The sequence below is a fragment of the Anser anser genome (assembly GCF_964211835.1).
Source record: "Anser anser genome assembly, chromosome: 37".
NCBI lineage: Eukaryota > Metazoa > Chordata > Aves > Anseriformes > Anatidae > Anser > Anser anser.
In genome coordinates, this window is record NC_139758.1 from 1 (window position 1) to 21588 (window position 21588).

The 21588-nt window shown below is 61.6% G+C and overlaps 3 protein-coding genes across 4 annotated transcripts; 1 reads left to right on the forward strand and 2 right to left on the reverse strand.

Annotated features, from left to right (window-relative positions):
• Positions 1-55: 55 nt before the first annotated feature.
• LOC310888512 (leucine-rich repeat LGI family member 4-like) lies at positions 56-5040 on the forward strand (the record flags this gene model as incomplete). The annotated part of the gene is made up of 4 exons (XM_083815252.1): positions 56-242; positions 962-1126; positions 2139-2647; positions 3379-5040. Coding segments are annotated over 4 exons (1164 nt in total), but the record flags the coding sequence as incomplete, so codon positions are not given.
• On the reverse strand, positions 4949-9899 carry FXYD3 (FXYD domain containing ion transport regulator 3). Its single transcript, XM_083815274.1, has 8 exons — positions 9798-9899; positions 8652-8709; positions 7900-7935; positions 6808-6831; positions 6497-6571; positions 5752-5782; positions 5219-5262; positions 4949-5101 (listed from the first exon to the last, which is right to left on the reverse strand). The coding sequence occupies exons 2-8, from the start codon at positions 8692-8694 to the stop codon at positions 5082-5084; spliced, it is 273 nt and encodes a 90-aa protein (XP_083671400.1). The 5' UTR covers positions 8695-8709; positions 9798-9899; the 3' UTR covers positions 4949-5081.
• Positions 9900-12341: 2442 nt separating this feature from the next.
• On the reverse strand, positions 12342-20790 carry LOC310888521 (sushi, nidogen and EGF-like domain-containing protein 1). Of its 2 annotated transcripts, XM_083815264.1 has the most exons (7): positions 20715-20790; positions 18791-18849; positions 17876-18021; positions 16402-16689; positions 15500-15637; positions 13785-14065; positions 12342-12394 (listed from the first exon to the last, which is right to left on the reverse strand). In XM_083815264.1, the coding sequence occupies exons 1-6, from the start codon at positions 20723-20725 to the stop codon at positions 13787-13789; spliced, it is 921 nt and encodes a 306-aa protein (XP_083671390.1). In that variant the 5' UTR covers positions 20726-20790; the 3' UTR covers positions 12342-12394; positions 13785-13786. The 2 variants fall into 2 exon arrangements, with proteins under 2 accessions (XP_083671390.1, XP_083671389.1); XM_083815263.1 differs by lacking the exon at positions 20715-20790 and having other exon boundaries at positions 18791-18947.
• Positions 20791-21588: the final 798 nt, after the last annotated feature.

A 21588-nucleotide genomic window follows, 5' to 3' on the forward strand; every position in this document is an offset into this window, starting at 1 on the left:
GGGGGGGGGTGACACGGGGACACAGGAGGTGACACGGGGACACAGGAGGTGACACGGGGGTGCCGGTGCCAGGGACCTGCGGGGGAACCCCTTCCAGTGCGACTGCCGCCTGCGCTGGCTGGTGGCCTGGCTGAGCAGCGCCGCCCCCGCCGCCGAAGCCGGGCGCTGCCGGGGACCCCCCACTCGCGCCGGCACCCCCCTGGCCCAGCTGCAGCCCCGCGACTTCGACTGCCTCGTGTCCGGTACGGCGTCCCCGTGACCCCAAAATTCGGGTCCCCGCTGTCCCCGATGCTTGGGTTAGCCTTGTCCCCAACGTCTCGGTCCCATATGTCCCCAGTTTCTGGGTCCTCTTGTCCCCAGTATCTTGGTCCCCCTTGTCCCCAACACCTTGGTCCTATATGACCCCAATTTCTGGGTCTTCTTGTCCCCAGCATCTCGGTTCCATGTCCCCAGCGCTTGGGTTGACCTTGTCCCCAACACCTTGGTCCCAAGTGTCCCCAATTTCTGGGTTCTCTTGTCCCCAACGTCTTGGTCCCATATGTTGCCAACTCTTGGGTTCCTCTTGCCCCCCAAAATCCTTGTCCCTGCTGTCCCCAATACTTGGGTTGGCCTTGTCCCCAACATCTCGGTCCCTTATGTCCCTGATTTCTGGGTCATCTTGTCCCCAGTATCTCGGTCCCCCTTGTCCCCAACATCTGTGTCCCCTCTGTCCCCAAATTCTGTGTCCCTAAAACCTGTCCCCCACCATCCCGGACATGTGGGTCCCCCCACCCTTGACACTTGGGTCCCCCCCAACCAGGACAGCTTTGTCCCCTCACCCTGGGTTGGGGGGGGGGGCGGGGACAGGACACAAACACCGGTGTCCCCTCCCTGTGGTGACACGAGGGGGGACCCCAGGGTGGGGAGGGTCTCGAGGCGGGGGGTGACCCAGGTGTCGGGGGGGCTAACGGGGGTCCCGCAGAGCTGCGGCCCTTCCAGTCGCTGCCCTTCGCCTCGCTGGCGGCCGAGCCCTTCGCCCTGGGGGGGCACCCAGGGGTGGCCCTGGCCCAACCCTTCGCCGGTGCCTGCGCCCTCCTGGAATGGGACCAGTTGGCCGGGCGCTTTCGGGCCCCCACCATCATCAACGGTGAGTGACGGCACCCCAGAAATGGACCTGGGGTTGGGGGAACCCCAAAAAGTCCGGGGGGGGGAAGCTAGAAGTGGCACGGAATGGGGTTAAAAATGGTTGGGTGCGGGGGTCTCAAAAAATGGGCTGGTGACCCCAAAATGGCCTGGAGAACCTCAAAAAATGGCCTCGGAGGGCCTCGGGGCCCCGAAAATGGACCTGGGGTTGGGGGAACCCCAAAACGACCTGGGGGGGGAAGCTGGAAGTGGTGCGGAACAGGGTTAAAAATGGTTGGGGGGGATCTCAAAAATGGCCTGGAGACCCCCAAAATGGCCTTGGGACGGCCTCAAAAATTCCCTACAGCTCCAAAACCTACACCGCATCCCAAGAATGGCCTTAGGCACCCCAAAATGGCCTCGAGGTCCTGAAAAATGGACTCGGGGACCTCAAAATCAACACCAGGATCCCCCAAATGGCCTTTGGCACCCCCAAAATGGCCTGGGGCCCCCCAAAATGGCCTGGAGAACCCCAAAAATTGGCCTTGGAGGGCCTCAAGAATCCCCTACAGCTCCAAAACCAACACCGCATCCCAGAATCCCTGAAAGAATGATGGAACCCCAAAAGTACCCTTGTGCGTCCTACAGAATCAACCCAAGGCTCTCCCATGTCTCCATGGAGTTGTCCCCACCACCCCGATGTCCTCAATGTCCCCACAGGGTCGTCACCGTCACCCCAACCCTAAGGTCCCCATGGGGATTTCTCCATCACCTTGACCCCAACATCTCCACAGGGTTGTCCCCACAACCCCAATGTCCCCACCACCCCGATGTCCCCAATATCCCTGTAGGGTTTTCTCCACCCCTTTGACCCCAACATATCCACAGGGTTGTCCCCACCACCCCAATGTCCCCATAGGGTCATCACCGTCACCCCAACCTTGAGGTCCCTGTAGGTTTTTCTCCATCACCTTGACCCCAAAACCTCCACGGGGTCACTCCCATCCCTAACGCCACCCATGTCCTTGTCTCTGCAGGTTCGTCTCCGGTGGCCTGCCACCCCCTCCAGCTGGGGGGGGCGCTGGTGGTGGTGGTGGCCCAACTTGGGGGGGGTTCGGCCGTCTGGCGCCGGGCTGGTGGCCCCGGTAGCCGCTTCGTCCGGCTTCAGGCCTTGGGGAACGGGCGACTGCGGCGTCCCCACGCGGTGGCCAGCGCCCGTCTCGGTGGCCACTGGTACCTGGGGGTGGCCGACAGCTCCAAGGGGGGCACCAGCACCCTCTTCCGCTGGGGGGGACGGGGCTTCTACCCCCACCAGGCCTTGAGGCCATGGCACCGTGACACCCACCTGGAGTTCCTGGAGCTGGGGGGGCGGCCGGCCTTGGTGGTCTGCAGCGGGACGAGGAGGCCGCTGGTCTACCGGTGGAGCGGGGCGGCCTTTGCCCCCCACACGGACATCCCCCACGTCCCCGACGTCTACGCGGCCAAGCACTTCCGCCTGCGGGGTCACGTCTTCCTCTGCCTCACGCGCTTCCTGGGGGACGCCAAGGTGAGAACGGGGTTCTCACGGTGTTACGTGTCCATGGGGGGCCACCAGCAGTGTGAGGTTGTGGGATTTCATCAGCTTCATGGGGTCTGTTGGGGTCTGACACCAGCATGTGTTCATGGGGTTCTACCACCATGGGTTGATGAGGTTCCACCGTCATCATGGGTTTTTGGGGTTCCACAACCTCTACCATGGGTTCATGGGGCTCTACCACCATTATGGGGTCCCACCACCATCATGGGGTCCCACCACCATCATGGGTTCATGGGGGGGTCTACCACCATCATGGTTTATGGGGTCCCACCATCATCATGGGCTCATGGGAGTCTACCACCATCAGGGTTTGATGGGGTCCCACCACCATCATGGGTTTTTGGGGTCCCACCACCTCTATCATGGGGTCATGGGGGTCCCACCACCACCATGGGCTCATGGGGTTCCACCACCATGGGTTGATGAGGTTCCATCATCATGGGTTTATGGGGTCCCACCATCATCTTGGGTTTATAGGGTCCCACCGCAATCATGGGGGTCCACCACCATCATGGGTTAATGAGGTGCCACCATCGTCATGGGTTTATGGGGGGGGTCTACCACCTCTATCATGTGTTCCTGGGGGTCTACCACCATTGTGGTGTCCCACCACCATCATGGTCTCATGGTGGCCCACCTCCACCCCTGCTTCACGACGCCCCCAACCCATACAAACCTTTCCCATGGTCCTTTGTTCCCAGGTGATGCGGTGGGAGGGGTCCATGTTCCGCGAGGTCCAGCAGGTGCCGGCGCGGGGCTCGATGGTCTTCCAACCCTTGTCCTTGGCCGGCCAGCGCTACGTCATCTTGGGCAACGACTACGCCCCGAGCCGCGTCTACCGCCTGGGACCCGGTGGCCACCTGGAGCCCACCCAGGAGCTCCTGGCCCCCGCCCCCCGTGCCTTCGCCCCCATCTCCTTGGGTCACCGTCACTTCTTGGTGGCCGCCAGCTTCAAGGGGGCCACCCAGATCTACCGGCACGTCACCGTGGACTTGGGGGCTTGAGGGACGTGGGGACGTCCCGCTGTTGTGGGGACAGGAGACGTGACGTTGTCATGGGCTTGGGAGCGTGGTGGACTTGGGGATGTCGGCCATGATGTCACCATGGACCTGGGTGCCCAAGGGACGCGGGACATTGATCATCATGTCATCAAGAACCTCAGGACATGGGGACATCTGTCATCATGTCATCAAGAACCTCAGGACCTAAGGGACATGGGACATTGGTCATCATGTCATCAAGAACCTCAGGACCTGAGGACGTTGGCCATCATGTCATCAAGAACCTCAGGACCTAAGGGACATGGGACATTGGTCGTCGTGTCATCAAGAACCTCAGGACCTGAGGGACATGGGACATTGATCATCATGTCATCAAGAACCTGGGGACCTGAGGGACCTGGGGACATTGGCCATTATGTCATCAAGAACCTCAGGACATGGGGACATTGGTCACCATGTCATCAAGAACCTCAGGACTTGAGGGACATAGGACATTGATCATCATGTCATCAAGAACCTCAGGACCTGAGGGACATGGGACATTGGTCATCATGTCATCAAGAACCTCAGGACATGGGGACATTGGCCATTATGTCATCAAGAACCTCAGGACCTGAGGGACATGGGACATTGGCCATCATGTCATCAAGAACCTCAGGACATGGGGACATTTGTCGTTATGTCATCAAGAACCTCAGGACCTGGGGACATCGGTCATCATGTCATCAAGAACCTCAGGACCTGAGGACGTTGGTCATCATGTCATCAAGAACCTCAGGACATGGGGACATTGGTCACCATGTCATCAAGAACCTCAGGACCTGAGGGACATGGGGACATCGGTCATCACGTCATCACGAACTTGGGGACCTGAGGGACATGGGTTGACGGCCACCATGTCTTCATGGCCCTGGTGGCCACCACGTCACCGTTGGGTTAGGCACTCGAGGGACGTTGGGGTGTCACCTCGTCCCCTCCTGGTGTCCCCATCCACCCAACATTGTCCCCAAGGCCCCATGTCACCTTGTCCCCTCCTGGTGTCCCCACCCACCCAACGCTGTCCCCAACGCCACCCAATGCCCCGTGACATCGTTGTCCTCGCTGTCACCGCTGGCCCCATGTCACCTGTGCCCCCAAGGCCACCACGAGCCCCGCGCCACCTTGTCACCACCTACCCAATGTCCCCAACACCCCCCCGTCCTCGTGTCCCTTTGTCTCATTGTCCCCCTGGTGCCACTGCAGGGATTTCCCTCAAAATAACCAAATTTCCTTTTTTTTTTAACATTTTTTTTATTAATTTCCCCTTTTCCTGGATTTTTTTTGGGGGGTTTCAACCCAAAATAAACCTCTCCCCGCACCCCTTCCACGCGTCCCTCCTGGGGTTGGGGACATCTGGGGACACCTCAGCACGAGCTGGCGGCTCCTGGGGAGAAACGGGGGTCAGGGGGCGCCCCGAAACCTGGGACCCCCCCCCCTGGAATTTGGGGTGTCCCCCCCCCCCCAGGTCACCTGGGTCCCTTTTGGGGGGGGGGACACGTACCGGGGCCGACGAGGTGGGACGTCTCCGGAGCGGGGTGGTGGCGGCTGTGGGGGGAGGGGGGGACAGTGGGGGTTGGGACGTCCCCGTGTGTCCCCATGTCCCCCCCCCCTTGTTCCCATGTCCCCCAATGTCCCCCCCTTGTCCCCATGTCCCCCCCATGTCCCAATGTCCTCCCCGTGTCCCCCCCTTGTCCCCATGTCCCCCCCATGTCCCTGCATGTCCCCATGTCCCCAATGTCCCCCCCATGTCCCCATGTCCCCCATATCACCCCAATGTCCCCCCCATGTCCCCATGTCCCCCCCATGTCTCCCCCATGTCCCCAATGTCCCCCCATGTCTCCATATCTCCCCAATGTCCCCCCCCATATCCACCTGTGCCCCCCCACGTCCCCCCTTGTCCCCCCAAGTCCCCCCCCATGTCCCCATGCCCCTATGTCCCCCCCATGTCCCCAGTGTCCCCCCCCATGTCCCCAATGTCCCCCCCCATGTCCCCAATGTCCCCCCCATGTCCCCAATGTCCCCCCCATGTCCCACCTTCCTTTACTCCGGCACTTGCACTTCCCACCTGGGGGGGGACACAACAGAGGTGACAGACATTGGGGGGGAGCACGATGTCACCCATGGGTGTCCCTCCCCTTGGGGAATCCTGGGTGACACCAGGACCCCCCAGGTGAGACAGAGACCCCCCCTGGTGACACCCTGGGGACCCCTCTCAGTGGCATGGGGACACCCTGGGGACACGGGGACCCCCCCCCAGTGACATGAGGACCCCCCCCCAGTGACAGGAGGACTCCCTGGGGACCCCTTGGGGACACCCTGGGGACACAGGGACCCCCTGGGGACACAGGAACCCCCCCATAGTGACACGGGGACCCCCTGGGGACACCTTGGGGACACGGGGACCCCCCCTACTGACACGGGACCCCCACCCCCCGGTGACAGGAGGACCCCCTGGGGACACCTTGGGGACACTTTGGGGACACAGGGACCCCCCCAATACCTTGGGGACACTTTGGGGACACCTTGGGGACACGGGGACCCCCCCTAGTGACACGGGGACCCCCTGGGGACACCTTGGGGACACCTTGGGGACACCTTGGGGACACTCTGGGGACACCCTGGGGACACTCTGGGGACACGGGAACCCCCTGGAAACACAGGGACCCCCCCCGGTGACATGGGGACCCCCTGGGGACACCTTGGGGACCCCTTGGGGACACCTCGGGGACCCCTTGGGGACCCCTCGGGGACCCCTCGGGGACACCCTGGGGACACTCACTGAGCAGGACGACGATGCCGGTGACGCACAGGACAGCCGCCACCACCAGGCCCCCCACCCGCAACTGGTGCCAGTCTGGGGGGGGGGACACACGGTGACAAGGGGGGGGGACATCGTGCCACCCCCCCCCCTTGGGGACACGATGCCACCACCCTTGGGGACACCGTGCCACCACCCTGGGGACCCTCCTGTGTCCCCCCCCCCCCTTGGGGACTGTGCTGTCACCCCCCCCGGGACCCCTTTGTCACCCCCCCCCTTGGGGACACCGCTGTCACCCCCCCCCTTGGGGACACCAGTGTCCCCCCACTCACCGTAATAGAAGGGACTGGTGGCATCTGGGGGGGGGGAGGGGGAAAAGGGGTCAGAGGGTCGCTGGCACCAGTAAGACCCCCCCCCTTTCCCAGTATGGCCCCCCAATACCAGTATAACCCCCCACCCATTCCCAGTTTGAGCCCTCCCTTCCCAGTATGATCCCCCCCCCATTTCCAGTTTGACCCCCTCTTCCCAGTATGATCCCCCCACTCCCAGTTTGACACCCCCCACTCCCAGTATGACCCCCCCCACTCCCAGTATGACCTCCCCATTCCCAGTATGACCCTCCTAATCCCAGTATGACCCCCATTCCCAGTATGTCCCCCCCTTCCCAGTATGACCCCCCCCCCACTCCCAGTACAACCCCCCCCACTCCCAGTATGACCCCCCCATTCCCAGTTTGACCCTCCTAATCCCAGTATGACCCCCCCCATTCCCAGTATGTCCCCCATTCCCAGTATGATCCCCCAATTCCCAGTTTGACCCCCCCACACTCCCAGTATGACCCCCCCATTCCCAGTATGACCCTCTTAATCCCAGTATGCCCTCCCATTCCCAGTATGACCCCCCTGTTCCCAGTATGACCCCCCCCATTCCCAGTATGACCCCAATTCTCAGTACCCCCCCATTCCCAGTATGCCCTCCCATTCCCAGTATGACCCCCCTGTTCCCAGTATGACCCCCCCCAATTCCCAGTATGATCCCCCAATTCCCAGTTTGACCCCCCCCTTCCCAGTATGACCCACCCCACTCCCAGTATGTCCCCCCCATTCCCAGTATGACCCTCCTAATCCCAGTATGACCCCCCATTCCCAGTATGCCCTCCCATTCCCAGTATGACCCCCCTGTTCCCAGTATGACCCCCCCCAATCCCAGTATGACCCCCCCCATTCCCAGTATGATCCCTCCCTTCCCAGTACAGCCCCCCAATTCCCAGTATGCCCCCCCATTCCCAGTACCCCCCCATTCCCAGTGACCCCTATTCCCAGTACGACCCCCCCATTCCCGGTATGCACCCCCCCCATCCCAGTACAGCCCCTCCCCACTTCCCAGTCCGTCCCAGTTCGTCCCAGTTCATCCCAGTAACTCACCCAGGGACTCCGAGCTGCCTCTTGCCAGGGGCAGAACTGGGGGGGGGGGGGGGGGGGGGCAAAAACCAGTTGGGGGGGGCAAAAACCCAGTGCCCCCCAGTTCCCCCCCAGTTACTCCCAGTTCCCCCTAGTCACCCCCAATCCCTTCCCAGTTCCCCCCAGTCCCTCCCAGTTCACCCCAGTTCCCTCCCAGTCCTCCCAATACCTCCCCAGTCCCCCCCAGTTCCCCCAATCCCCCTCCAATCCCTCCCCAGTCCCTCCCAGTTCCCCCAATCCCCCCCCAGTTCCCTCCCAGTTCCCTCCCAGTCCCCCCAATCCCTCCCCAGTCCCTCCCAGTTCCCCTAATCCCCCCCCAGTTCCCTCCCAGTCCCTCCCAGTCCCCCCCAATCCTCCCCCAGTTCCCTCCCAGTCCCCCCAATCCCCCCCCAGTCCCTCCCAGTTCCCCCAATCCCTCCCCAGTCCCTCCCAGTTCCCCCCTGATCCCCTCCCAGTTACCCTAATCCCCCACTAGTTCCCCCCAGTTCCCTCCCAGTTCCCCCAATCCCTCCCCAGTTCCCTCCCAGTTCCCCCAATCCCTCCCCAGTCCCTCCCCAGTCCCCCCCCAGTTCCCTCCCAGTTCCTCCCAGTCCCCCCCCAATCCCTCCCCAGTCCCTCCCAGTTCCCCCAGTCCCCCCCCAATCCCTCCCAGTTCCCTCCCAGTCCCTCCCAGTCCCCCCCCACCCCTCCCAGTCCCCTCCCAGTCCCCCCAGTACCTGCTGCCAGCAGCGCCAGCACCCCCGCGCTGCCCCCCCCCATGGTGACCTCTGACCCCTGGGGGGGGGGGAGGGGCACCCCCTGAGCACCCAGTGCCCCTCCCCCCCCCCAGCACCCGACGCGCCCCTCCCCCCCTCCCCTCCCAAAAAAAGGCACCCTTGGGTGGGGGAGGGGCGGTGAGTCACCCGCCCCGCGGCGGATTCCTTACTGGGGCGTTACTGGGAGGGAACTGGGAGGAATGGGAAGGAGGGGGGCGCCCTCCCTCTTCCCCCCTCCCCCCTCAAAATGACCCCCCCCGGGGTGCCCCCCCCCCCCATGGGACCCGGGTGCCCCCCCCCAAAAGTGTCCTCCCCCCCCCCCCAAAATAGCACCCAGCTGCCCCTCCCCCACCCAAAAGCCCCCACCCAAAGGTGCCTCCCCCCAAAATAACCCCCCCCCAAAAGACCCCCACCCAAGGGTGCCCCCTCCCCGGGTGCCCCCACCCAGAGTGCCCCCACCCAAGGGTGCCCCCCCAGCCCCCCCCCATAACACCCAGTTCCCTCCCCCCCCGCTAAAGAGCCCCCCCAAAGGTGCCCCCCCCCAAATAACCCCCCCCAAAGACCCCCACCCAAGGGAGCCCCCCCCAGGGTACCCCCACCCAAGGGTGCCCCCCCAGCCTCTCCCCATAGCACCCAGTTCCCCCCCCGCTAAAGAGCCCCCCCCAAAATACCTCCCCCCAAAATAACCCCCCCTAAAGGACGCTCCCCCCAATTGACCCCCCCCAAAGGACCCCCACCCAAAGGTGCCCCCCCCTCAGGGTGCCCCCCCCCCCCCCCCCCGGTCCCAAGGGTGCCCCCCACAGCCCCCCCCCATAGCACCCAGTTCCCCCCTGCTACAGTGCCCCCCCCAAATACCCCACCCAAAATAACCCCCCCTAAGGACGCCCCCCCCAATTGACCCCCCCCCAAAGGACCCCCACCCAAGGGTGCCCCCCCCCAGCCCCCCCCCATAGCACCCAGTTCCCCCCCGCGCTACAGTGCTCCCCCCAAATACCCTCCCCAAAATACCCCCCCCCAATTGACCCCCACCCAAAGGACCCCCACCCAAAGGAACCCCCCCCCCAGGTGCCCCCCCCCACCCAAGGGTGCCCCCCCCCCCCCGCTCACCTTCCCGCACCACCACCACAACAGCCGCACCTGGAGGGGGCGTGGCCTCACGCGGAGGGGGGGCGTGGCCAGACAAAGGGGGGCGTGGCCACGCGAGGGGGCGTGGCTAGGCTCAGGGGGCGTGGCCACACCTCCCAGCCCCCCCCCCCGCCCCCCCCGGGGAGGGGGTTGGGGGGGATTTCTGTGCCCCCCCCCCCCAAGTGTTTATGAATGGAGCCTTGTTTTCCCACGGGGGGGGGAGGGGCTCCTTGCCCTCCCCCTCCCCCCCCCGGATGCCACCGTCCGTGACCTTTGACCCCTCCCTGTCCCCTACAAGGGTCCCTTTGAGGTCCCTTGGGGGGGGGAGGGGGGAGTTGGGGACATTCCGGAGAGGCCACCAGGAGGGGGAGGGGCTGCAGGACCCCCCCCCCCGAGGGTGGGGGAGGAGTGGGGACGGGGGGAGGGGGAGGGAGGGGGAAAGAAGGGGGGGAGATGGGGGTGGGGGTGGGGGGCTTGTAGCGCTAGACGTAAACGAGTTGTAGCGCAAGATGCTAGTTGTAGTGCAAGGTGTAAAGGAGCTGTAGGATGAGGCACACGCCAGTTGTAGTGCAAGGTGTAAACTAGTTGTAGGGCAAGGTGTAAACTAGTTGTAGGGCAAGACACTAGTTGTAGGGCAAGACATAAAGTAGTTGTAGTGCAGACATAAACTAGTTGTAGTACAAGACGTAAACTAGGTGTAGTGTAGTGCAAGATGTAAACTAGTTGTAGTGCAAGGTGTAAACTAGTTGTAGGGCAAGACACTAGTTGTAGGGCAAGACAAACTAGTTGTAGTGCAGACATAAACTAGTTGTAGTACAAGACGTAAACTAGGTGTAGCGTAGTGCAAGATGTAAACTAGTTGTAGTGCAAGGCACTCGCTAGTTGTAGTGCAAGGTGTAAACTAGTTGTAGTGCAAGATACTCACGAGTTGTAGTGCAAGATACACACTAGTTGTAGTGCAAGATGCACACTAGTTGTAGTGCAAGGTGTGCTCTCACTAGTTGTGGTGCAAGATGTAAACTAGTTGTAGTGCAAGGTGTGAGCTTACTAGTTACAGTGCAAGACAAACTAGTTGTAGTGCAAGGCACTCACTAGTTGTAGTACAAGACACTCACTAGCTGTAGTACAAGGTGTGCTCTCACTAGTTGTAGTGCAAGACGCACACACCAGTTGTAGTGCAAGATGTAAACTAGTTGTAGTGCAAGGTGTGCTTTCACTACTTGTAGTGCAAGACACTAGTAGTGCAAGACAATAGTTATAGTGCAAGACAAACTAGTTGTAGTGCAAGACTCACTAGTTGTAGTGCAAGATACACGCTACTAGCAGTGAAAAACACTAGTTGTAGTGGAAGATACTAGTTACAGTACAAGACGCACACTAATTGTAGTGCAAGACGCACACTAGTAGTGCAAGATGTAAACTAATTGCAGTGCAAGCACACACTAGTTGTAGTGCAAAATGCTCACTAGTAGTGCAAGACATAAACTAGTTGTAGTGCAAGGCACTCACTAGCTGTAGTACAAGACACTCACTAGCTGTAGTACAAGGTGTGCTCTCACTAGTTGTAGTGCAAGATGTAAACTAGTTGTAGAGCAAGGTGTGCTTTCACTACTTGTAGTGCAAGACACTAGTAGTGCAAGACAATAGTTATAGTGCAAGACATAAACTAGTTGTAGTGCAAGACTCACTAGTTGTAGTGCAAGATACACGCTACTAGCAGTGAAAAACACTAGTAGTGGAAGATACTAGTTGCAGTACAAGACGCACACTAATTGTAGTGCAAGACAATCACTAGTAGTGCAAGATGTAAACTGATTGTAGTACAAGCACACACTAGCTGTAGTGCAAAATACTCACTAGTAGCGCAAGACATAAACTAGTTGTAGTGCGAGACACTAGTTGTAGTGCAAGACGTAAACTAGTTGTAGTGCGAGACACACACTAGTTGTAGTGCAAGACTCACTAGTAGTGCAAGACATAAACTGGTTGTAGTGCAAGGTGTAAACCAGTTGTAGTGCAAGACATAAACTAGTCATAGTGCAAGGTGTAAACTAGTTGTAGTGCTAGGTGTAAACCAGTTGTAGTGCAAGATGTAAACTACTTGTAGCACAAGACATAAACTAGTTGTAGTGCAAGGCATAAACCAGTGGTAGTACCAGATACTCACTAGTTGTAGTGCAAGGTGTAAACCACTCATAGTACAAGGTGTAAACCAGTCGTAGTGCAATGTGTAAACCAGTTGTAGCACAAGGTGTAAACCAGTTGTAGCGCAAGGTGTAAACCCATTGTAGAGCAAGGCACCCGCTCCTTGCGGCCCCGCCGCCTCCTCCTGGCCCCGCGCCTGTCACCGCGTCACCCTCCGGCGGTGCCACCCGGCGCCGGGGGCGGTGTCACCTCCCCCCCCCCCGTTGCCATCCCCTCCCCCCCCCCCGAGGGCATGCGGGTGTCACACGCATGTGCCCCGTGTCCCCTCCACCCCCCCCATTGTCACCTCCCCCCCCCCCAAAGTCACACGGGCACAGGGGGTGCTCGGCGGGGCTTTATTGGTGCTGCCGCGGTGACACGTCCCCGGTGGCCTCCTGTGGGGACATCGGGGTGTCACGGTGTCCCCAGGGGACAGCGGGGGGGTCGGGGTGTCCCCGGGCGACGGCGGGGTGTCCCCAAGCCCTAAGGGACACTGGGGTGGCCCCAAGTCTTGGGGGACATCGGGGTGTCAGGGTGTCCCCAAGCTCTAAGGGACACTGGGATGTCCCCAAGTCCTGGGGGACATCGGGGGTCGGGGTGTCCCCAGGCCCCAGGGGACATTGGGGTGTCAGGGTGGCCCCAAATCCCAGGGGACATCGGGGTGTCGGGGGTGTCCCCAAGCCTTAAGGGACATCGGGGTGTCGGGGTGTCCCCAAATCCCAGGGGACATCGGGATGTCAGGGTGTCCCCAAATCCCAGGGGACATCGGGGTGTCAGGGTGTCCCCAAGTTCTAAGGGACACTGGGATGTCCCCAAGTCCTGGGGGACATCGGGGTGTCGGGGTGTCCCCAAGCCCCAGGGGACATCGGGGCGTCAGGGTGTCCCCAAATCCCAGGGGACATTGGGGTGTCAGGGTGGCCCTAAATTTCAGGAGGACACGGGTGGCCCCGGAGCCAGGTGGTCCCCAAAAGGACCCAGATGTCCCCAACCCCAGGTCCCCAGGTCCCCAAATGCCCCCCAAGATGACCCAGATGTCCCCCAGGAGGACCCAGGTCCCCAGATGTCCCCCACCCCAGCTCCCCAGGTGCCCCCCAAGAGGACCCAGGTGTCCCCACCCCCCAGAGTCCCCAAATGCCCCCCAGACGCCCCCGACCCCAGAGACCCCAGGTCCCCAGATGCCCCCCAAGACAACCCAGATATCCCCAACCCCAGGTCCCCAGGTCCCCAGGTGCCCCCCAAGAGGACCCAGGTCCCCAGATGTCCCCCACCCCAGGTCCCCAGGTGCCCCCCAAGAGGACCCAGGTGTCCCCAACCCCCGATGTCCCCAAATGCCCCCCAGACGCCCCCGACCCCAAAGACCCCAGGTCCCCAGGTGCCCCCAAGACGACCCAGATGTCCCCCAACCCCATGTCCCCATGTCCCCAAATGCCCCCCAAGATGACCCAGATGTCCCCCAAGAGGACCCAGGTCCCCAGATGTCCACCACCCCAGGTCCCCAGATGCCCCCCAAGAGGACCCAGGTGTCCCCACCCCCTAGAGTCCCCAAATGCCCCCCAGATGCCCCCGACCCCAAAGACCCCAGGTCCCCAGATGCCCCCCAAGACAACCCAGATGTCCCCAACCCCAGGTCCCCAGGTTCCCAAGTGTCCCCCCAAGAGGACCCAGGTCCCCAGATGTCCCCCACCCCAGGTCCCCAGGTGCCCCCCAAGAGGACCCAGGTATCCCCAACCCCCGATGTCCCCAAATGCCCCCCGGACGCCCCCGACCCCAAAGACCCCCACTCACCCCTAGCAGAGGTACACCCTCTCCTCTTCCGTGGTGTGGCGGCGGCGGCGGGTGGTGGTGGGCGGGGGTGGCGGGGGGGTGGTGGCAGGGGGTGGCGGCGGGGGGGTGCTGGGGACCTCGGAGGGGATGGGGGGACCCTCGGTGGCCGTGAAGACGTCGACGCGGAAAATCCAGCGCCCCGGGACCCCCACGTTGCTGGTGCGGCCGATGTTGAGCACCGCCGGCGAGCGCGAGCCCGGGATGTTGTAGTAGTGGACGTCGTCCCCGCTGTTGAACCCGGCCTGGGGACGGGGACGGGGGGGACATGGGACGGGGAGGGTGAGCGGGGGGGCCCGGGGGTGGGATGGGGGTCACATGGGGCTGAGGATGGTTAATTCTGGCCTAAATCCTATCAGTTGGGCCCCAAATCCTATTAATTTTGTCCCAAATCCCATTAATTCTGCCCCAAATCCCGTTGATTCTGCCCCAATCCCTTTAACTCTGCCCCAAATCCCCTTATTTGTGCACCAAATCCTATTAATTCTGCCCCAAATCCCATTGATTCTGCCCCAGTCCCCTTAACTCTGCCCCAAATCCCCTTATTTGTGCACCAAATCCTATTAATTCTGCCCCAAATCCCATTGATTCTGCCCCAGTCCCCTTAACTCTGCCCCAAATCCCCTTATTTGTGCTCCAAATCCTATTAATTGTGTCCCAAACCCCCTTAACTCTTCTCAAATCTCCTTAACTCTTCCCAAATCCCCTTAACTTCACCAAAATCCCCTTAACTCTTCCCAAATCCCCTTAACTCTTCCTAAATCCCCTTAACTCTGCCCCAAATCCCCTTAACTCTGCCCAAATCCCCTTAACTCCACCAAAATCTCCTTAACTTTGCCCAAATCCCCTTAACTTTGCCCAAATCGCCTTAACTCCACCAAAATCCCCTTAACTCTACCCAAATCCCCATAACTTCACCAGAATCCCCTTAACTCTGCCCAAATCCCCTTAACTCCACCAAAATCCCCTTAACTCCACCAAAATCCCCTTAACTTTGCCCAAATCCCCTGAACTCTGCCCAAATCCCCTTAACTTCACCAAAATCCCCTTAATCTTCCCAAATCCCCTTAGCTTCTCCAAAATCCCCTTAACTCTTCCCAAATCCCCTTAACTCCACCAAAATCCCCTTAACTTTGCCCAAATCCCCTTAACTCTTCCCAAATCCCCTTAACTCTGCCCCAACCCCCCTTAACTCTTCCCAAATCCCCTTAACTCTGCCCCAAAATCCCCTTTCCTCTTCCCAATTCCCCTTAACTCTTCCCAAATCCCCTTAACTCCCCCCAAATCCCCTTAACTCTGCCCCAAAATCCCCTTTCCTCTTCCCAGTTCCCATTAACTCCCCCCAACTCCCCTTAACTTTCCCCAAATCCCCTTAACTTTGCCCAAATCCCCTTAACTCTTCCCAAATCTCGTTAACTCCTCCAAAATCCCCTTAACTCTTCCCAAATCCCCTCAACTTCACCAAAATCCCCTTAACTCTTCCGAAATCCCCTTAACTCCCCCCAAATCCCCTTAACTCCACCCCAAATCCCCTTAACTCCCCCCAAATCCCCTTAACTCCCCCCAAATCCCCTTAACTCCACCCCAAACCCCCTTAACTCCACCCCAACCCCCCCGCACTCGTCCCAGCGGGTTGGGGTGACCCCGGTGTCCCCCCCCCCCTTGTCCCCTGTCCCCACCTGGGCCGGGACGCCCCCCAGGCCGGTGTGGGGGTCCCCCTGGTTGGCGATGCCCGTGGTCCACTGGATGTCCCCGTAGTTGAGCATGATGAAGGAGGTGACGCCGTCGGTGGCCAGCACGGCCTGGAAGGTGTTCACCTACGGAGGGGGGGACAGGGACATGTCACCGTGCCACCGTGCCATCGTGCCACCGTGTCACCGTGTCACCGTGGTCCCTGGTTCCGTGTCTCCGTCTTGTCCCCGTTGTTCACCCGTGTCCCCGTGTCTCATTTTGTCCCCGTGTCCCCACACGTGCGTCCTCCTTGACGGGGCCACGCTTTGGTCCCATAGCCCCGTGTTGTCCCCATGTCCCCACTCATTGTCCCCATGTCCCCACTCATTGTCCCCATGTCCCCGTGTCCCACATCCAGCCTCATGTCCATCCCATGTCCCCTCACCCCATCCCCATGTCCCTCCATGTCCCCATATCTCATCCCCACGTCCCCATGCCCCGTCCCGATATCCCCGTGCCCCATCCCCATGTCGCCTCCTGTCCCCATACCCCATCCCCATGTCCCCGTGACCCATCCTGATGTCCCCTCTTGTCCCCAAGCCCCATCCCAATGTCCCTCAATGTCCCCATATCTCATCCCTAAGTCCCCATGCCCCATCCCGATGTCCCTTCATGTCCCCATATCTCATCCCCAAGTCCCCACGCCCCATCCCCATGTCCCTCCATGTCCCCATATCTCATCCCCATGTCCCCATGCCCCATCCCAATGTCCCTTCATGTCCCCATATCTCATCCCCATGTCCCCATGCCCCCTCCCGATGTCCCCCCGTATCCCCACACCCCATCCCCGCGTCCCCTCGCGTCCCACTCTCCTTGTCCGCTCCGTGTCCCCTTCTCCCCCAGGTCCCACCTTGTCAGAGGCGGCTCCGAAGAAGGACACGCGGTCCCAGGTGGCCACGAAGGCCCAGGTGGGTTGGGGGGCTTGCTCGGGGGGGGACACGGCGGGGGCCAGCTCGCGGGTCAGGCGGGCCAGCAGCTCCGGTGACCGGGTTTGCCGGTAGAAGACGTCCCCTCCCAGTCTGGTGTCCACGTCGGCCCAGTACGGGGCCACGAAGGGACGGTGACCGGGCAACGGGAAGGGGTTGGGGGTGAACTCGGAGACCCCCGTCCTGAAGGAAACCACCCCGTTGTTGTTCACCTGCGGGAGGCGACCGTCACCTGGTGGCACCCACGGTGGGTGACCACCACCCATGGTGACCCTTGGCCACGGTGGTTTTATCCGTGGAGGCCACCAGTGGTGGTATCTCCAACCGTGGTGGCCCTCAACCAACGTGGACCCAACTGTGGTGACCCCAACCATGGTGGCCCCAACCATGGTGGCCCCCAACCATGGTGGCACCCAACCATGGTGGCCCCCAACCATGGTGGCACCCAACCATGGTGGCCCCAACCACAGTGGTCTCAACCATGGTGGTCCCCAACCAGGGTATCTCCAACTGTGGTGGCCCCCAACTGTGGTATCTCCAACCGTGGTGGCCCTCAACCAACGTGGCCCCCAACTGTGGTGGCCCCAAGCATGGTGGCCCCCAACCATGGTGGCACCCAACCATGGTGGCCCCAACCACAGTGGCCTCAACCATGGTGGTCCCCAACCAGGGTATCTCCAACCGTGGTGGCCCTCAACCAACGTGGCCCCAGCTGTGGTGGCCCCAACTGTGGTGGCCCCAACCATGGTGGCACCCAACTGTGGTGGCTCCAACCATGGTGGCACCCAATCATGGTGTCCCCAACCCATAGTGGCTCCAACTCATGGTGTCATCAACCATGACGGCCCAAATTTGTGGTGTCCCTAACCCATGGTGTTCCTAACCATGGTGTCCCCAACCCATGGTGGCTCCAACTCATGATGTCATCAACCATGATGACCCAAACTCACGGTGTCATCAACCATGGTGGCCCAAGCTCATGGCGTCCCAACCATGGTGTCCCCCAACTTATGGTGGCTCCAACTCATGGTGTCCCCAACCCACGGTGGCGCCAACCCATGGTGTTGTCAACCGTGATGGCCCAAACTCATGGTGTCCCCAACCATGGTGTCCCCAGCCATGATGTCCCCAACCATGGTGTCCCCAACCATGGTGTCCCCAACCATGGTGTCCTCAACCACGATGTCCCCAACAACGGTGTCCCCAACCATGGTGTCCCCAACCATGGTGTCCCCAACCCATGGCATCTCCAACTCAAGTCATCAACCATGATGGCCCAAACTCACGGTGTCCCACCCATGGTGACCCCAATGCTGTCCTCACCCGCGGTGTCCCCAACCCCTGACATCTTGAGCACCCCACCCACCTTCCCACAATGCCCTGGGGCCGAGGACTCACGTAGAGGGAGCGGTGGGGCACCCCGTAGAAGGAGAAGGTCTCCCACAGCAGGATCTCCGGGCTCATGCCGTCGTCCTCGCGGGGGGTGGCCATGTCCCCCTCCTCCGGCCCGAAGGGGTAGAGCAGCTCGCTTACGGGGCGCCCACCTGGGGGACCCCCAAAATGTGGTCCGTGAGGTGGCCCAGGACCCCCAGTGTCACCTTGGGACCATCCCAGTATGGAATTGGGACCACCAGTGCCACCTCTGGACCATCCCAGTATGGGTTTGGGACCCCAGTGCCACCCAAGGACCATCCCAGTATGGGTTTGGGACCCCCAGTGCCACCCCTGGACCATCCCAGTATGGGTTTGGGACCACCAGTGCCACCTCTGGACCATCCCAGTATGGGTTTGGGACCCCAGTGCCACCCAAGGACCATCCCAGTATGGGTTTGGGAACCCTGGTGTCACCTTGGGACCATCCCAGTATGGGTTTGGGACCCCAGTGCCATTTCGGGACCCACCCAGTATGGGTTTGGGACCCCCTGTGCCACCCCTGGACCATCCCAGTATGGGTTTGGGAACCCCGGTGTCACCTTGGGACCATCCCATTATGGGTTTGGACCCCCAGGGTCACCCCGGGACCACCCAATATGGGTTTGGGACCCCCAGTGCCACCCAAGGACCATTGCAGTACAGGGTTGGGACCCCCAGTGTCACCCTGGCACCTCCCAATATGGCTCTGGGACCTCCAGTGTTACCTCGGCACCTCCCAGTATGGCTCTGAGACCTCCCAGTATGGCTCTGGGACCTCCCAGTATGACACTGGGACCTCCCATTATCCCTCCAGATGGGTCTGGGACCCCCCCTCACCCCATGGGTGCCCCCCATGTCCTCAGGGTGCCCCCCATGTCCCCAGGGTCCCCACGCACTCACCCGTGTGGCCGAGGAGGAAGAGGAGGAGGAGGACGGGGGCAGCCTTCATCTGTGTGGACCTGGGTGGGGGCGGTTCCACTGGGTCACCCCAGGGTGTCCCTGTCCCCACAGGTGTCCCTGTCCCCGTAGGTGTCCCTGTCCCCATGGGTGTCCCTGTTCCAACAGGTGACCCCATCCTTATGGGTGTCCCCATCCCCATGGGTGTCCCTGTCCCCAAGGGTGTCCCTGTCCACATGGGTGTCCCCATGGGTGTCCCCATCCCCAAGGTGACCCCATCCCCACGGTTGTCCTTGTCCCTAAGGGTGTCCCTGTCCCCAAGGGTGTCCCTGTCCCCATGGGTGTCCCCGTCCCCGTGGGTGTTCCCATCCCCAAGGTGACCCCATCCCCACGGGTGTCCTTGTCCCTAAGGGTGTCCCTGTCCCCAAGGGTGTCCTCATCCCCACGGGTGTCCCCGTCCTAGTGGGTGTCCTCATCCCCAAGGTGACCCCATCCCCTTGGTTGTCCTTGTCCCTAAGGGTGTCCCTGTCCCCAAGGGTGTCCTCGTCCCCATGGGTGTCCCCATCCTAGTGGGTGACCCTGTCCCCATGGGTGTCCCCATCCCCAAGGTGACCCCCATCCCCACGGTTGTCCTTGTCCCTAAGGGTGTCCTTGTCCCCAAGGGTGTCCTTGTCCCCACGGGTGTCCCCGTCCTAGTGGGTGTCCCCGTCCCCATAGGTGTCCCCATCCCCTTGGTTGTCCTTGTCCCTAAGGGTGTCCCTGTCCCCAAGGGTGTCCCTGTCCCCATGGGTGTCCCCATCCCCAAGGTGACCCCATCCCCATGGTTGTCCTCGTCCCCATGGGTGTCCCCGTCCTAGTGGCTGTCCCCGTCCCCAAGGTGACCCCATCCCCACGGTTGTCCTTGTCCCTAAGGGTGTCCCTGTCCCCAAGGGTGTCCCTGTCCACATGGGTGTCCCCGTCCCCATGGGTGTCCCTGTCCCCATAGGTGTCCCCATCCCCTTGGTTGTCCTTGTCCCTAAGGGTGTCCCTGTCCCCAAGGGTGTCCCTGTCCCCATGGGTGTCCCCATCCCCAAGGTGACCCCCATCCCCACGGTTGTCCTTGTCCCTAAGGGTGTCCTTGTCCCCAAGGGTGTCCTTGTCCCCACGGGTGTCCCCGTCCTAGTGGGTGTCCCCGTCCCCATAGGTGTCCCCATCCCCTTGGTTGTCCTTGTCCCTAAGGGTGTCCCTGTCCCCAAGGGTGTCCCTGTCCCCATGGGTGTCCCCATCCCCAAGGTGACCCCATCCCCATGGTTGTCCTCGTCCCCATGGGTGTCCCCGTCCTAGTGGCTGTCCCCGTCCCCAAGGTGACCCCATCCCCACAGTTGTCCTTGTCCCTAAGGGTGTCCCTGTCCCCAAGGGTGTCCCTGTCCACATGGGTGTCCCCGTCCCCATGGGTGTCCCTGTCCCCATAGGTGTCCCCATCCCCTTGGTTGTCCTTGTCCCTAAGGGTGTCCCTGTTCCCAAGGGTGTCCCTGTCCCCATGGGTGTCCCCATCCCCAAGGTGACCCCCATCCCCACAGTTGTCCTTGTCCCTAAGGGTGTCCTTGTCCCCAAGGGTGTCCTCGTCCCCACAGGTGTCCCCATCCTAGTGGGTGTCCCCGTCCCCATGGGTGTCCCCATCCCCAAGGTGACCCCCATCCCCACGGTTGTCCTTGTCCCTAGGGGTGTCCCTGTCCCCAAGGGTGTCCTTGTCCCCATGGGTGTCCCCAAGGGTGTCCCTGTCCCATGGGTGTCCCCATCCCCATGGGTGTCCCTGTTCCCATGGGCAACCCTAAGGGTGTCCCCGTCCCCGTGGGTGTCCCCATAGGTGTCCCCATCCCCACAGGTGTTCCCATGGGTGTCCCTGTCCCCAACCCCCCATTTCCCCACCCCCCGTGTCCCCACTCACCTGGGTGCCATGGTGTCTCTGGTGCCCACGGGGGTGGCCCGGAGCCGCTTTATCCCCTGGGACGGGGACAGGGACGGGGACAAGGGGGGGGGACGGGGGGGGCACCTCCCAGAGCCCCGGGGCGGTTCCGCCTCCGTTCCCACGGCCACTGGGGACACTGGGATGTACTGGGAGGGACTGGGGGAGCCAAAAGGGGCGGGGGGGGGGACACTAGGGTGTATTGGGGACACTGGGTGGGGGGGGAACTGTGAGGGACTGGGAGGACTGAAGGGGATGCTATGGGGGACTGGGACATACTGGGAGGGATTGGGGACACTGTGGGTGACACTGGAGGGCCGAATTGGGGCATATTGGGAGGTCTGGGGGACACTGGGATGTACTGGGAGGCACTGGGGACATGGGGGGGGGGAGTGGAACTGGGACATACTGGGGTGGACTGGGAGGACTGAAGGGGGTGCTATGGGGGACTGGGACATACTGGGAGGGACTGGGGACACTGGGGGTGACACTGGAGGGCCAAACTGGCACATATTGGGAGGGCTGGGGGACACTGAGATGTACTGGGAGGCACTGGGGACATGGGGGGGTGGGGGGAACTGGGACATACTGGGGCTACTGAGGATCACTGGGATGTACTGAAAGGACTGGGACATAATGAAAGAGGATGGGTTACTGGGGGGGAGAACACTGGGTGTGGACTGGGACAAACTGGGAGATAACTGGGGACACTGGGAATGAACTGGGACAATCTGGGGAATAACTGGGGCCACTGGGAGTCGACTGGGACAAACTGGAGGATAACTGGGACGTAGCTAGGACATCCTGGGGTTAACTGGGTTTGGGAACCGCGACGCCTTTGGAGGGGGGAGGTGGG